Below are 15,611 nucleotides of genomic sequence, written 5' to 3'. Positions count from 1 at the left end.
TTCTTTATCAGAAAGGTCATCACAGTCAAACTGGTCATTACACCTCAGCAAGGATTCAATACATTGTCCCCTAGGGTCCCACCCATCCCCACCCTCAGACTTCAAACTTACATTCTTCTTCATCAGACAGATCATCACAGTCAAACTGGTCATTACACCTCAGCAAGGATTCAATACATTGTCCATTACGGCATTCAAACTGACCCAAACGGCATCCTTCAGCTGAAAATATACATTTATAAATCATCATTATGATTGCTTTAAATGTTCCAATATTTTACATATTTGATTGCTTTTTTCTGGCTTTTTTAAAAAATACACAGGTCCAGAAGCAATAAAAAAGGATGGTAGGGTATTTTAATGAAACCATTATCCATGATGCTTTGAATGAGTCTTTTTTAAACTTCATATTATAATTTTAATGGCAAAAATGAGGGTTTTTTTCAGCGCTACTATATATATATCCTTCAAACTTTTTGCAATACTGCAGTTTTAACAAATATGAGTAATAAACATGGATGCTTATTCTCTTCTAAGAAGATATTGGTCTAAGTGGTCACAACAGCTTGACAAAATATGGACCCTAATTGCCTTTTTAAAGCCCCTAATGCCTATTTAGGACTCTTGATAGCATTCTTTGAAAACTTAAACATCAACTACAGATTTTTCACTTGTTTGAAGAAATTTATATGGATACACACAGGATGAGGGTAAAAGATAAGTTAAGACCAATAATAAAAGTGCAGTTCCTTTTCATTTGGGTTTTCTTGAGTGAACGTTGGAACTTTGTGTCGTTAATTAATACAACATATCTTATCTCTTTGCATTTTTTAAGATATTTTCTCATACATATATATTTAAATAACCATATTATTAAAAAAAATAAACTGTTAGTACTAAACCAAATAAAACAAGTAAAGTCAGTAAAAACTAAGATTCAAAATAAAATTACAAAAATCACGATTTCTAACATTTATATCACATTAATCTGTTAATAATAATAACAACATGTAATAAGTAAAGTACAGGACAACCCAAGTAATTGCATTGCAATCTAAAGCTTAAAAATCATGTGACAACCAATTCCAAATACTCTCCTTCAACAAGTCAGGGGCTCTTTTTACAAAAAAAAAAAAATAGTTCAGAGATTTGCTCTGTTCAAAGTTAAGTAGTTTACCAATTACCAATTATAAATATATATAACTAATAAATTTAATAACAGAAAATAAATAAAATCTCTTATATTTGTTTGTGCATTCATAAATATAGGTTTTATAGAAATATATACTACATGTCCAATAACTCAGAATGCAATTGTCTTACAATGTATATCAGGGCAAGTATACATGATAAATGAATGAAAGACCGGTGTTTAATGATGGATTGGTTACTGGTTATTTAATATCCCAACTACGGAAGTGGTCTGTGGTAGGGTGCTAGCTTTGAGTAAGAGATTCAAATGGTTTTTTGTCTGGGTTGGTTATTCAAAAATCTAAAAAAAATAGGTATTCCTGCACACAAAGAACATGAAATATAGGAATGTGAGGACAGACTACCGGTAGTTAGACATGGTCAAGTAGAGCCATATAATTATATACAAGTTCTTTGATTTACAGGTGAAAATTACTTACATCAGTAACACAAAAATGTAATTAATGTTGACATCAATGGTAATAAAAAATACAGATTGAAAAATTCTTTTGGGTTGAAATTTTGAAAAAAACAGAGGATTTGAATTATTAACCAGAGGGATGGAAGAGGGCTTAAAAATCGGGAGATTTGACTACTGCTGGAAGAATCACATGTCTGCATGGAGTCAGAATGATGTGCAAGTCAGACCATGTCTTGCTAGGATGTTTATCTTGTGAGTCAGCATTGTTATAAACTTGACTCAGCGTGCCTAATGATACAGACCAAGGTATCTTCATACCATATTAATTTCTTTCCATGAAATCCATGAAAATTCATATCCAACAATAAAACTTTGTTCACATTTATGTAAATGCATTGTTCCTGAGGAGTATTTTTTTTCAATTTCAATTTATCTTTAATGCCAAATATTTGTGTCTAAATTACATCTAACATATCTATTTTTTATCTTCATAATTATGATATATTGGTTTTCAACTTCATAATCATGAATGATTGCCCTTGTATTTTTTGTCAAAGTCTGGTTCCTGCCACCAAAGTGTTGCATAGTTATACATCGTTGTAATGGCATGATAACGTGATAATAATATTCCCAATTAACTCTCATTAGGGGGCTTTATGAATAAAAATTCCCCAATATACAGTATACACGATGGATTTTACATTTGTCGTGTATATTTATAGTACATACAAATTGATGAAGTTAAAAATCTTTCTTGTTGGCTTTAATTGAATAACTGTAAAACAGGGTCACTAATGGAGATTAAAGGTGATAATGACCCAATGACCCTAGCTGTCATAACCAGAATAATTCAGTTGTAATATTCCACTGCTCTACGATGGGTGCATTAATGCAAGAATGCCTATTCAATGAAAAATTGTCCTTTGATTATTTTTAATTACATTTGTAGCTTGGGTTTTATCTATCTGGATAACATGCAAGTTTCAATCTAAATTGGCTTTCTCATCCAGAGAGCACTGATTCATGACACCGTTTTATCCAATAAAGTGTTCAGGCCTTTGCAAGTCAATGAGTCGATCACAGGGAGAGACTGAATGTTTTGGTTTATAGCTGTCACAAAATACTTAAGTTTTTGATCTGTTTGTTTGTTGGTGTTTATCATCCTTTCAGCAACCTAAGCTACATCTTGGCTGACAGTTTTTATTGGTGGAGGAAATGAGAGTACCCAGAGAGAAAACTAGCAGTCCTTGTCAATTAAGATTGTAGTCAAACGCACCTCGCTGTGAGCAGGATTTGAACTCACAACCTCAGAGCTAATAGGCTAGTGGTCACTGTAGATAAACTACTTTGACCACTCTGCCAAGGAGGTCCTGGGACACTTTAGAGTGAATTATGAATTATGCACAATTTATAGCATTTAGATAAAAGATTACAACCAATAATGATTTTTAACTAAATCACCTAGTGTGTACTGTTTAAACTCTGTCTGGGAGGAAAAATTGGTATACATGTATATTGAACGTTTATAAAATAAATTATGGAATAAAAGGATTATATTATAGATAAGATGTATACATGTATATTGAGGGTTTATAAAATAATTTTGGGAATAAAAGTGATTATACCATAACTAAAAGAACAGATGACAATAAAATGCTCCGCAGGGCGCAGCTTGATACGACCGCAGAGGTCGAACCCTGAACAGTTGGGGCAAGTATGGACACAATATTCAAGCTTGATACAGCTTTGCATTTGGATTGTGATTAAATATTTGACACAGCATAGGTTTCTGACACAGAATGAATGTGGTCTAAGAACTTAAAAATTTTAAATTGGACATTCACCTATTATGGTCCAATATCCAAAATCTAAATACATGGTTAGATTCAGCATATCAAAGAACCCCAAGAATTTAATTTTTGATGAAATCAAACAAAGTTTAATTTTGGACCCTTTTGACCTCAATGTGGACAAAGTTGATAACGGGGCCCAAAAATCCAAAATCCAAATACATGGTTAGATTCAGCATATCAAAGAACCCCATATATTCAATTTTTGTTGAAATCAAACAAAGTTTAATTTTGGACCCCGATTTGGACCAACTTGAAAACTGGGCCCATAATCAAAAATCTAAATACATGTTTAGATTCAGCATATCAAAGAACCTTAAGAATTCAATTTTTGTTAAAATCAAACTAAGTTTAATTTTGGACCCTTTGGACCTTAATGTAGACCAATTTGAAAACGGAACCAAAAATTAAGAATCTAAATACACGGTTAGATTTGGCATATCAAAGAACCCCAATAATTCAATTTTTGATGAAATCAAACAAAGTTTAATTTTGGACCCTTTGGACCTCAATGTGGACCAATTTAAAAACGGGGCCCAAAATCCAAAAACTAAATACACGGTTAGATTCAGCATATTAAAGAACCCCAAGAATTCAAGAATAAGACCCCATTGAAATTGGTCAAGAAATAAGCAATTTGTACGAAGTATCTTCTTTTGCACAATACTGTGCAATTAAATATTTCTTGCTATTGCGCAATACTGTACAATTGACAATTTCTTGCTATTGGGAAATATTGTGCTATTGGATATTTCTTGCTATTGCGCAATACTGTGCAATTGAAGATTTCTTGCTATTGCGCAATACTGTGCAATTGAAGATTTCTTGTTATTGTGCAATACTGTGCAATTGAAAATTTCTTGCTATTGCACAATACTTATTATATAATAATTTACACATCCTGTTTGGTGTGTATCTCCTACCATATCATTATTATTTGCTTTTAAATATAAATCAGAAATAACCAACTTAAAATGGAAAATTTTAAAAGAAAAAAAAAAGGAAAAAAAAAAATCCATCCCCCCAAATTTTTTGAACCCCCTTATGATTCATCACCCACAAACTCAATCTCAGCCTTCCCTTTGTGGTATGGTACCTTGCAGTACAATTTTAGAGAGATCCATACACTTGAACACAAGTTATTGTCTGGAAACTAGAAAAATGCTTGTTTTTTGGCCCCTTTTTTGCCCCAAATTCCTAAACATTTAGGGCAATTACCCCCAAATTCAAACCCAGCTTTCCCTTTGTGATATGGAACCTTGTAGTACAATTTCAGAAAGATCCATACACTTACACACAAGTTATTGTCCTGAAACTAGAAAAATGCTTGTTTTTTGCCCCTTTTTGGCCCCTAATTCCTAAAATATTGAGGCAATTACCCCCATCATCAAACCCAGCCTTCCCTTTGTCGTATGGTACCTTGCAGTACAATTTCAGAGAGATCCATACACTTGAACACAAGTTATTGTCTGGAAACTAGAAAAATGCTTATTTTTGGCCCCTTTTTGGCCCCCAATTCCTAAACATTTCGGCAATTACCCCCAAACTCAATTCCAGCTTTCCCTTTGTGATATGGAACCTTGTAGTACAATTTCAGAAAGATCCATACACTTACACACAAGTTATTGTCATGAAACTAGAAAAATGCTTGTTTTTTGCCCCTTTTTTGGCCCCTAATTCCTAAAATTTTGAGGCAATTACCCCAAAAATCAATCCCAGCATTCCTTTTGTGATATGGAACCTTATGGTACAATGTCAGAGAGATCCATACACTAACACACAAGTTATGTCTGGAAGTTACAAAAATGATTATTTTTGGCCCCTTTTTGGCCCCTAATTCCTTTACTGTTGGTACCATAACCCCCAAAATCAATCCCAACCTTCCTTTTGTGGTATTGAACCTTGTGGTAAAATTTCATAGAGATCTATTTACTTAAACTAAAGTTAGAGTGCGAAAACCAATGTGTCTTCGGACGACGACGATGACGACGACGACGCCAACGTCATACAATATATGACCACAAAAATTTTTTTGCGGTCGTATAAAAGTAGTGAAAAGAAAAAAAATATTCGACTTTTTTTATGTTGTCACAAAAGACCCTTTGATGAAAATAAGTAGAAATAATTAAAAACAAAATATATTGTGAATAAATTTTTATCATTTTGGGACATTCAAACCTATTCTGAACATAGTCAGTGAATATCAAGAGTTTAGCATGTTATAAACTATAAGATAAATAATCTAAACACTGGCTTGAAATATCTACACCTATTTAATTAAGTATGAATATGATTATATTGGAGATGATACTATGAGCATAAATGAGCTAATGCACGGTTACATCACAAATGCTCCAGAGCCATACTTACGACATCCTCTCTCATCAGAGCGATCAGCGCAGTCAGATCTGCCGTTACAGACAAGATTCACGCTGATGCATGATCCATCGTCACAACGAAACTCACTTGATGAGCATTGATCATAGGCTAAAACATTTACATATACATGTCAAAATGCTGGGGAACAAAGTTATCTGCCCTTGTAGTTGTAACACAAAGTTATATACCTAGCAGGGACAATGTTATCTCCCCTTCTAGTTGGGACAAAGTTATCCACCCTTTTAGCAGGGACAAAGTTATCTCCCCTTCTTGTGGGGACACAGTTATCCTGTTATCTGGAAGGATATCATGTTTACTGGAAGTGGTGTGGCCTAGTAAAAACAGCAAACAGAAAGTAGAAAAAAATAGTTTTGACTTCAAGGTTACATAACTTTTTATTCTTCATGGCATGACCCACATTTTTTACGATTAAATCACAATTTCACATTACTACATACATGATATGCACATTAATAAAAATTTCTATGTAGCATTTTATTTTAAAAAATTTTCAAAGATCAGCTGTTTTGCATGTAAGCCTATGGAGCAGTCAAATACAAGACTGCAACCTTCTAGCAGGGACAAATTATCTCCCCTTCCCTTGCTGTGGGGGCAAGATTGTCTGCTCTTGTACTTTAATCATATAGTTATCTACCCTTCTAGCAGGGACAAAATTATCTCCCTTTCTTGTCGAAAAAGAGGGGGGGGGGGGGCAAAATTATTCCTTTTCCAGTGAGACGAAGTTATATCCCCTTCTAATAGCAACAAATTCTACTTGCAAATTATCCTAAAAACCTAAATATTAACAACTGGATTTGACCTTCCATCAATTAGTCTTTAAAACCTTAGCAATGTCTTTAGCAGTTGTTTAGCACAGCAAATTGGTGGTAGTTAATGAGTTAAAGGGTGTGGAAAACTGAACACAACACAATGAACTGTCACAAACAAATTAATTAAATATATGAAATACGGCATAATATTGAGGTTAAAAATTCATTATTGGGACAAAAGAGTTAACTTGTGAAATATGACAGCTCAAATGCAAAATGATATAATTTCAGCACTATCTTATCCATTATTTTAAAGAATTGCCTTCTTTTACTTTAATTATCCATTCAATAGATAGAGCCATACATAACCTGTATCCTGTACTTAACCCAGTCAATAAATCATGACAATGCCCCAACCTGAAACTTACATTTACACTACTCAAACTGTCCCTTTAAATAAACATGAAATCTTAAGTTTTGCAACATTTAAAAAAGAAAAAGCCAAAAAAATTTACTGAATTTAATATTTAAAGGCATGTGGGTTATTTCATATTGTGTACATAAGTTGAAAATAACTTTATGCCATTGGTAGGATATTCATTTGATAAGCTGGTAGGATATTCATTTGATAAGCACAGAAAGTTGTTAGCAAATTAAAATGATCTAAAATGTTTTGTGAATGTTTTTGAAATAAAATGCTTCGCTGGGGCGCAGCTTGATACGACCGCAGAGGTCGAACCCTGAACAGTTGGGGCAAGTATGGACACAACATTCAAGCTTGATACAGCTCTGAATTTGGATTGTTATTAAATATTTGACACAGCATAGGTTTCTGACACAGAAAGAATGTGGTCTAAGAACTTGAATTTTTTTAATTTACCTATTATGGTCCAATGTCCAAAATCAAAATACATGGTTAGATTCAGCATATCAAAGAACCCCATATATTCAATTTTTGTTAAAATCAAACAAAGTTTAATTTTGGACCCCAACTTGGACAAACTTGAAAACTGGGCCCATAATCAAAAATCTAAACACATGTTTAGATTCAGCATATCAAAGAACCCCAAGAATTCAATTTTTGCTAAAATCAAACTAAGTTTAATTTTGGACCCTTTGGACCTTAATGTAGACCAATTTAAAAAACGGGACTTAAAATTAAAAATCTAAATACACGGTTAGATTTGGAATATCAAAGAACCCCAATAATTCAATTTTTGATGAAATCAAACAAAGTTTAATTTTGGACCCTTTTGACCTCAATATGAACCAATTTGATAGCAGGGCCCACAAATAAAAAATCTAAATTCATGGTTAGATTCAGCATATCAAAGAACTCCATATATTCAATTTTTGTTGAAATCAAAAAAAGTTTAATTTTGGACCCCAACTTGGACCAACTTGAAAACTGGGCCCATAATCAAAAATCTAAACACATGTTTAGATTCAGCATATCAAAGAACCCCAAGAATTTAATTTTTGTTAAAATCAAACTAAGTTTAATTTTGGACCCTTTGGACCTCAATGAAGACCAATTTAAAAAACTGGACCCAAATTAAACATCTAAAAACACGGTTAGATTTGGCATATCAAAGAACCCCAATAATTCAATTTTTGATGAAATCAAACAAACTTTAATTTTGGACCCTTTTGACCTCAATATGAACCAATTTGATAGCGGGGCCTACAAATAAAAAATCTAAATACATGGTTAGATTCAGCATATCAACGAACCTCATATATTCAATTTTTGTTGAAATCAAACAAAGTTTAATTTTGGACCCCAATTTGGACCAACTTGAAAACTGGGCCCATAATCAAAAATCTAAATTCATGTTTAGATTCAGCATATCAAAGAACCCCATATATTCAATTTTTGTTGAAATCAAACAAAGTTTAAATACTGGACCCTATCTTGGACCAACTTGAAAACTGGGCCCATAACCAAAAATCTAAACACATGTTTAGATTCAGCATATCAAAGAACCCCAAGAATTCAATTTTTGTTAAAATCAAACTAAGTTTAATTTTGGACCCTTTGGACCTTAATGTAGACCAATTTAAAAAACAGGACCCAAAATTAAAAATCTAAATACACAGTTAGATTTGGAATATCAAAGAGCCCTAATAATTCAATTTTAGATGAAATCAAACAAAGTTTAATTTTGGACCCTTTTGACCTCAATATGAACCAATTTGATAACGGGGTCCACAAATAAAAAATCTAAATACATGGTTAGATTCAGCATATCAAAGAACCCCATATATTCAATTTTTGTTGAAATCAAACAAATTTTAATTTTGGACCCCAATTTGGACCAACTTGAAAACTGGGCCAAAAATCAAAAATCTAAATACATGTTTAGATTCAGCATATCAAAGAACCTCATATATTCAATTTTTGCTAAAATCAAACAAAGTTTAATTTTGGACCCTTTGGACCTTAATGTAGACCAATTTAAAAAACAGGACCCAAAATTAAAAATCTAAATACACGATTAGATTTGGAATATCAAAGAGCCCTAATAATTCAATTTTAGATGAAATCAAACAAAGTTTAATTTTGGACCCTTTTGACCTCAATATGAACCAATTTGATAACAAGGTCCACAAATAAAAAATCTAAATACATGGTTAGATTCAGCATATCAAAGAACCCCATATATTCAATTTTTGTTGAAATCAAACAAAGTTTAATTTTGGACCCCAATTTGGACCTCCCCCAAAAAATTCTTTCCCTCAAGATATGGTCATAAACTCAATTCAAATTTCCAATGGAGTTGGCAACCATAATTACCCATTTAAATTTACCATAGTGCTAACTTAATCTATTTTATAATAGAATTAAAAATATAGTGTCAAATCTTTCATATGGATTTTTTTGTAAAAAAAAATGATGCAACATTTGCAGATATTTTTACTGGTCTTCCTTGATAAATATGCATTTCTTTAAACATAATTTAAAAGCAGTGTAAGGGAAGTAACCAAAACGTTGTATTTGGATTACCTCCCTTACACTGTTTTAAATTATCTTTATTGTTCATTAACCATTACTTTATACATAATTTAAAAGCAGTGTAAGGGAGATAATTTCAATGATGTATTTGATTTATCTCCCTTACACTGCTTTAAATTATGTTTTGTACTAAAGTATTTGTCCATTAACCAGGACAACCTTGTTTTTCCCCCTTTTTTGCCCCTAATTCCTAAACGGTTTGAGCCATAACCACCCAAAGCAGATCCTAACCATCCCTTTGTGGTATGGAAACTTGTAGTATAATTTCAGAGAGATCCATACACCGTTCCACAGTTATTGTCTGGAAACTAGAAAATGCTTATTTTTGGCCCCTTTTTGGCCCCTAATTCCTTAACTGTTGGTACCATAACCCCTAAAATCAATCCCAACCTTCCTTTTGTGGTATTTAACCTTATGGTAAAATTTCAAAAAGATCCATTCACTTAAACTAAAGTTAGAGTGCGAAAACCAATGTGTCTTCGGACGACGACGACGACGCCAACGTCATACCAATATACGACCACAAAATTTTTTTGCGGTCGTATAAAAATTACCCAGAATGCCTTATATTCTGAATGAGTAAATTATTTCAAACATTACTTCTGCTTTGTGCTGTCAAAATTTCACTTCCATAAAATGTGAAATAAGCATGTAAAGGACGAAAAAAAAACATACATAATATAATTATGTGGTGTCAACAGGTACACAAAAAGCAATATACACATGTATATCTCCACAAAAATCCAAAAATCAATTTTGAAATTTTTTATTGATAAAGATCATGTTATCATGGTTTCAGTGCAAAATGTGAGTTAATGAATTTTTTGGATTTTTTTTTAAAACAAGGAGGGGAGGGGGTTTAAAGCACAAAATTTAATCAAGACTAAAAGGGAGATAACTTACGACAATTGTCTTCATCACTGTCATCGGCACAGTCAAACTGTCTATTACAAACAAACACTTTCGGTACACACTGCTGCTTGTTATTACAACGAAACTCATCAGTATTACATATCACCGGTGCTGTAAGTATAATAACAATAACATAAAACATTAATAAGTGAATAAGCCAAATTGCTATCAAATTTTATAACAGTAACACTATTAGTGTCTTATGTGGAGCAGAATCTGTTTACCCTTCCAGATCACCTGAGATCACCCCAGATTTTGGTGTCTTTTGGTCATTTTTCGTTTTTTGCCATTATTTTCGACTTTAAATATGTATCCCTTTTGCAGCCCTCAATTTAGTCTACTGAAATGGTCTCCTGGGCGACTTTAAAAGCTAATTGGCGACCAAAAATTCATAATTGGTTGCCATTTGGGCTATTAGAATATTGAAAATCTGGCGACCATAACTTTTCGGAAATTTTGCCCTGATCAGAGTTGGGTTTTAAAACATCGTCTGAGCGCTTGACAGTAACACAAATTTATACTGTATTTCAAGCACCTTTTATATTTAAGCTTGATCCTATCAGCGCTTTATAGCATCAGGTAATTGTAGCTCATTTGTAAGCATACACTGAAAATGGCACAGATCTATCTATCTTCGTATTTTAGCACTCAGTCACAACTTTGACTATTACGTGCCGTTAGAAAGAAAACTATTGGCATTCATAGATAGTGTTTATTGAAAGCGCATGGTCGAGTCTCTTTCTCGATTTCCTCGGTAAACAGATATAAACAAGGTCGGCGACAATTTTGTAAATTGTTGTCACAGATTCAATAAAATACCAGCTACAATTTCGCAAACGATTTCAGATGTTCACTTATAAAACATGTACAATGAAATAAAATTAAATAAATCATGTGGTTATTTTAGTTGATTTATACAAACTATTTTCTACACTCGACAGCATAAAAACACAGAACAAAAACTTAATACTTTAATTTCACAAGGGTTGTTTAGCTAGAAAAAAAATGTAGGCAACCAGAAAATTATTTCCTGGCCACTGAAATTTTGAGTTGGCCACTAAATTTTCATGTCGGGTGGCCAGTTGGCAACTTCATTTCAGATACTACTTTGAGGGCTGTTTTGGTATCTTTTGCCTCTCTCTAAGAAAAATTTGTAAATTTTAAAAAAATCAAGTAAAAAACTTAACCAAAATTTTTTCACTTTCCATCATCAAACCAACTTGGCAGTGATTTGATGTATGGTTCTGCAAATTTATAGGTCACTTAATGGCTCCTTTGACCTTGACACCTGACCAAGTGATCTAAAAATCAATAGAAGTCTTTTTTCTTCCAGAGGCACAGTATTCTCAAAGGATGGGCGATTTTTTTCCAATATTTTTCAAAAGTTTCAATCAGTTCATAGGTATAGGTATTTGTAACCTTGATATTTGACTTAAACTGACCCAAAAATACAAAAGGAGCATTGCTACTTTTAATAGGTATTCTTTCATCTAAGTATGGTGAAGGATGGACATATGATTCAAAAGAAAACTAGAATTTTGCACCAATTTCAGTCTATCAATTACTTAATCTTTGACCTAGTGACCTCAAAATCAATGGAGTCTTCTTCACCCAAACGAGACAAAACTTTACTCAATTTTGATTAGAACACTGTTTATGGTTCATAAGATATGGATACCATCTAATGCAAAATTTGTAAAAAGATTCCTACAAAACCTACGTCTAGCCTGTGATTCCTGCTGTCAGTTAAAAGTTGTCTGCCAAAAACTTAGTCCATTTATCAATAAAATTTAGAAGAAGAAAAAACACTATTTACTTCAGGTTCTATTTCCGATAAGTCTGCTCAAATAACTTTAGGCCAATGAACAGAAAGGACTAATATAGGCAAATGAAATTACTGGACTTGACTGTAGGTCAAGAAACTTACGACAGTTAAGTTCGTCTGACTCATCATTACAATCAATTTGTCCATCACATTTAAACCTTCCATCTACGCAATCACCATCATCACATCTGAACTGGTTGTCTGCACATCTGGATGGGGTAACAGCACCTGAAAAACAAATTCATAGTTATTTCATGTGTTCAAGAGGGAGACCTGAAACAAATAACTTAAATGAGAATATGTGTTCATAGGATCCCATGCCCTGCTCGCACTATCACATTTCCTTGTTTCCTATGTATTAACTTTCAAGTTGATGTGACATGATTTTACCCTTTTATAAGGATGTTCTTGTCCCAGGCAGAAAACCCTGGCCGTGTTAGGCACAACTTTTTGGAAGTTTTGGTCCTCGGTGCTCTTCAGCTTTGTACTTGTTTTGGCTTTCAAACTTTTTTAATCTGAGTGTCACTGGTTGGTCTTGTGTGGATGAGACGCACGTCTGGTGTATTGAATTTTAAGCCTAGTACCTTTTGTTAGCTATTATTCGTGTGTTTCTTTGTCCTATATGTTCTCCCATTTATTTGTATTGTGGTCCTGTCATGTGATGTTGTCGTTTTGGTGTTGTGTTTGACGTTGCCATAAAAGCGGAAGGTTTGGCATGCCACAAAACCAGGTTCAACCCACCATTTTTTTCTTAAAATGTCCTGTACCAAGTCAGGAAAATGGCCATTGTTATATCATAGTTCGTTTCTGTGTGTGTTACATTTTAATGTTGTGTTTTTGTTGTGTCGTTGTTCTCCTCTTATATTTGATGCGTTTCCCTCAGTTTTAGTTTGTAACCCAGATTTGTTTTTATCTCTATCGATTTATGAGTTTCGAACAGCGGTATACTACTGTTGCCTTTATTTATGCTACTGATTAACTGCTTGAATTTAGGAATTTTACTTAAGGTTCTGTGGATTTATTATTATTTGTTGGATACCAATTTTCGTTGATTTCAAGAGTACAGATGAATCATGAATTTAAATGTTCAAGGAATGACACATTTTCTATAAGGTTGTATGTGGACTTTGGCAAAATAAAATTGAGAATGGAAATGGGGAATGTCTCAAAGAGACAACGACCCGACCATAGAGCAGACAACAGCCGAAGGCCACCAATGGGTCTTCAATGCAGCGAGAAACTCCCGCACCCGGAGGCGTCCTTCAGCTGGCCCTTAAACAAATATGTATACTAGTTCAGTGATAATGAACGTCATACTAAACTCCAAATTATACACAGGAAACTAAAATTAAAAATGATACAAGACTAACAAAGGCCAGAGGCTCCTGACTTGGGACAGGCGCAAAAATGCGGCGGTGTTAAACATGTTTTTTGAAAACTTTTACGAAAATGCAAGTTTTCCTCAATCCAGGAAAATTGGCACCCATGAAAACAAATGATTCCACAGTATTCATGGAATATATTTAAAAGTACCACCTACAAATGGGAAAAGTACAAGTTACCATGTCAGAAACATAATGAAACCCCTGTAATAAATGCTGGCAAAAATATGTGTATTGACATTATTTTGTCAAATTCCTCTGACCCAAATCTGATGAAAATTTTGTTATCTTTTATAAAAGTCTCTGCTTGTTTTATATGGCTATGAGACAACAACCAACCAGAGAACAAAGGACATGGATGTTTAGGTCTTCATACCACCTTCAAAACCCCTTACATACAAAAGTAATATATAATGTATATGTATATAGTAAGCTATTAAAGGCCTCTGAATGTTAAAATGTGAAACAATTCAAACAAGAAAACCAACAAATGACAAAATGTGAAACAATTCAAACAAGAAAACCAACAAATGACAAAATGTGAAACAATTCAAACAAGAAAACCAACAAATGACAAAATGTGAAACAATTCAAATAAGAAAACCAACAAATGACAAAATGTGAAACAATTCAAACAAGAAAACCAACAAATGACAAAATGTGAAACAATTCAAACAAGAAAACCAGCAAACGACAAAATGTGAAACAGACTAATAATTATAACAAGAAAACCAACCATGGTTGACCATATAACAACTTACCATCTATTCCAGTGTAATCCATTATAGCTTTGAGAGCAAAAGTAGCTTTTGTATCCTGAAAGTCAGTGCCATTTAAATTTACAATGGATCCACTATTCACATCCTCATTATAGATTCTTGCGTAATAATTCTGATACAATTCTCGGTTATCAACGGCATCTTCCACTTGTGTGGCGCTGGCAACCACGCCTTCTTCTGCACTTCTTGGATAAAAAATACCAATGAAATCTCCTTTCTCAACAGCAATTGGAGGATCAACAAAAACGGTCTGGTTTCCTTCGTTGGCGATTGGAAGTTCCGTTTTACCGATAAGTCGAAACTGTAAATCGTTGATTTGCCTCCAGACACCGACATAGCCAGTGTAACGAGGGATGATACGATAATATTGCCAAGCAACAACATAACCACGGCAAGGAAAGATGTTGTTTATGAGAAGATTGGCACGATTATCCCCAGAGCGAGGCAATCTTGATGGGTCCCTTCCAACAAAATCTGGACATGTCCTTCCATCTGCAATGAAATATCAAATTTTGTTCAAAAGTTTTTCATATTACAATGTATCAAATTAAACCTGTGTTAAGTTATTTAAATCTAAAATGTTATTCTAAATTTACCAGTTAAGGCTGAATGCACTTCAGTAGCATAATGCATTTATTTGTGTATTTATATATAATTGTATAAACGACAGGGAAAAAAATTTGAAACTGATATTCAAATGTACCAACATACACAAAAATACTAATAAAAACAGAACGTTAGTATATACACTAATGAGAAATACATAATTACCTCTTTCAAAAACAATCCCATATTGTGCAAAAGCAAAATGTAGGTTAATTATAAAAATACATATCCGAAAGGAATCCATGTTTAGAATGTTCAAATTACATAACATATTATTCAACATTTACATGTACATAGCAGGCTTGATTTTTTTTAAACTTCGACTATTAAACAAACAAATCAGATAAAATAACAACAATTTAAATTTAATAGGAAAATTATTCATGTCATTATATAAGTACATGTAAAATAAACTCATGCTAGTATATGGATAAATACAAGGTAAAGCGTATCTCTTTTTGATCTGTTCTAATAACAGGT

General features: G+C 33.1%; 1 protein-coding gene across 1 annotated transcript in view; it reads right to left on the bottom strand.

Moving 5' to 3' along the window:
• Positions 1–15,611, bottom strand: part of LOC127720330 (basement membrane-specific heparan sulfate proteoglycan core protein-like) — a 202,921-nt gene that overhangs the window by 136,143 nt on the left and 51,167 nt on the right. Inside the window, exons 5-8 of the mRNA XM_052226900.1 lie at positions 14,508–15,017; positions 12,467–12,592; positions 10,531–10,650; positions 112–222 (exon numbers count right to left, since the gene is read on the bottom strand). Coding sequence (XP_052082860.1) covers positions 112–222; positions 10,531–10,650; positions 12,467–12,592; positions 14,508–15,017 — 867 coding nt within the window. The remainder of the gene's footprint in view (positions 1–111; positions 223–10,530; positions 10,651–12,466; positions 12,593–14,507; positions 15,018–15,611) is intronic.

This window comes from Mytilus californianus, unplaced genomic scaffold (assembly GCF_021869535.1).
Source record: "Mytilus californianus isolate M0D057914Y unplaced genomic scaffold, xbMytCali1.0.p SCAF_11, whole genome shotgun sequence".
Lineage (NCBI taxonomy): Eukaryota > Metazoa > Mollusca > Bivalvia > Mytilida > Mytilidae > Mytilus > Mytilus californianus.
The sequence above is the reverse complement of the archived record's forward strand: the minus strand, read 5'-3'. Positions and strand labels throughout refer to the sequence as shown.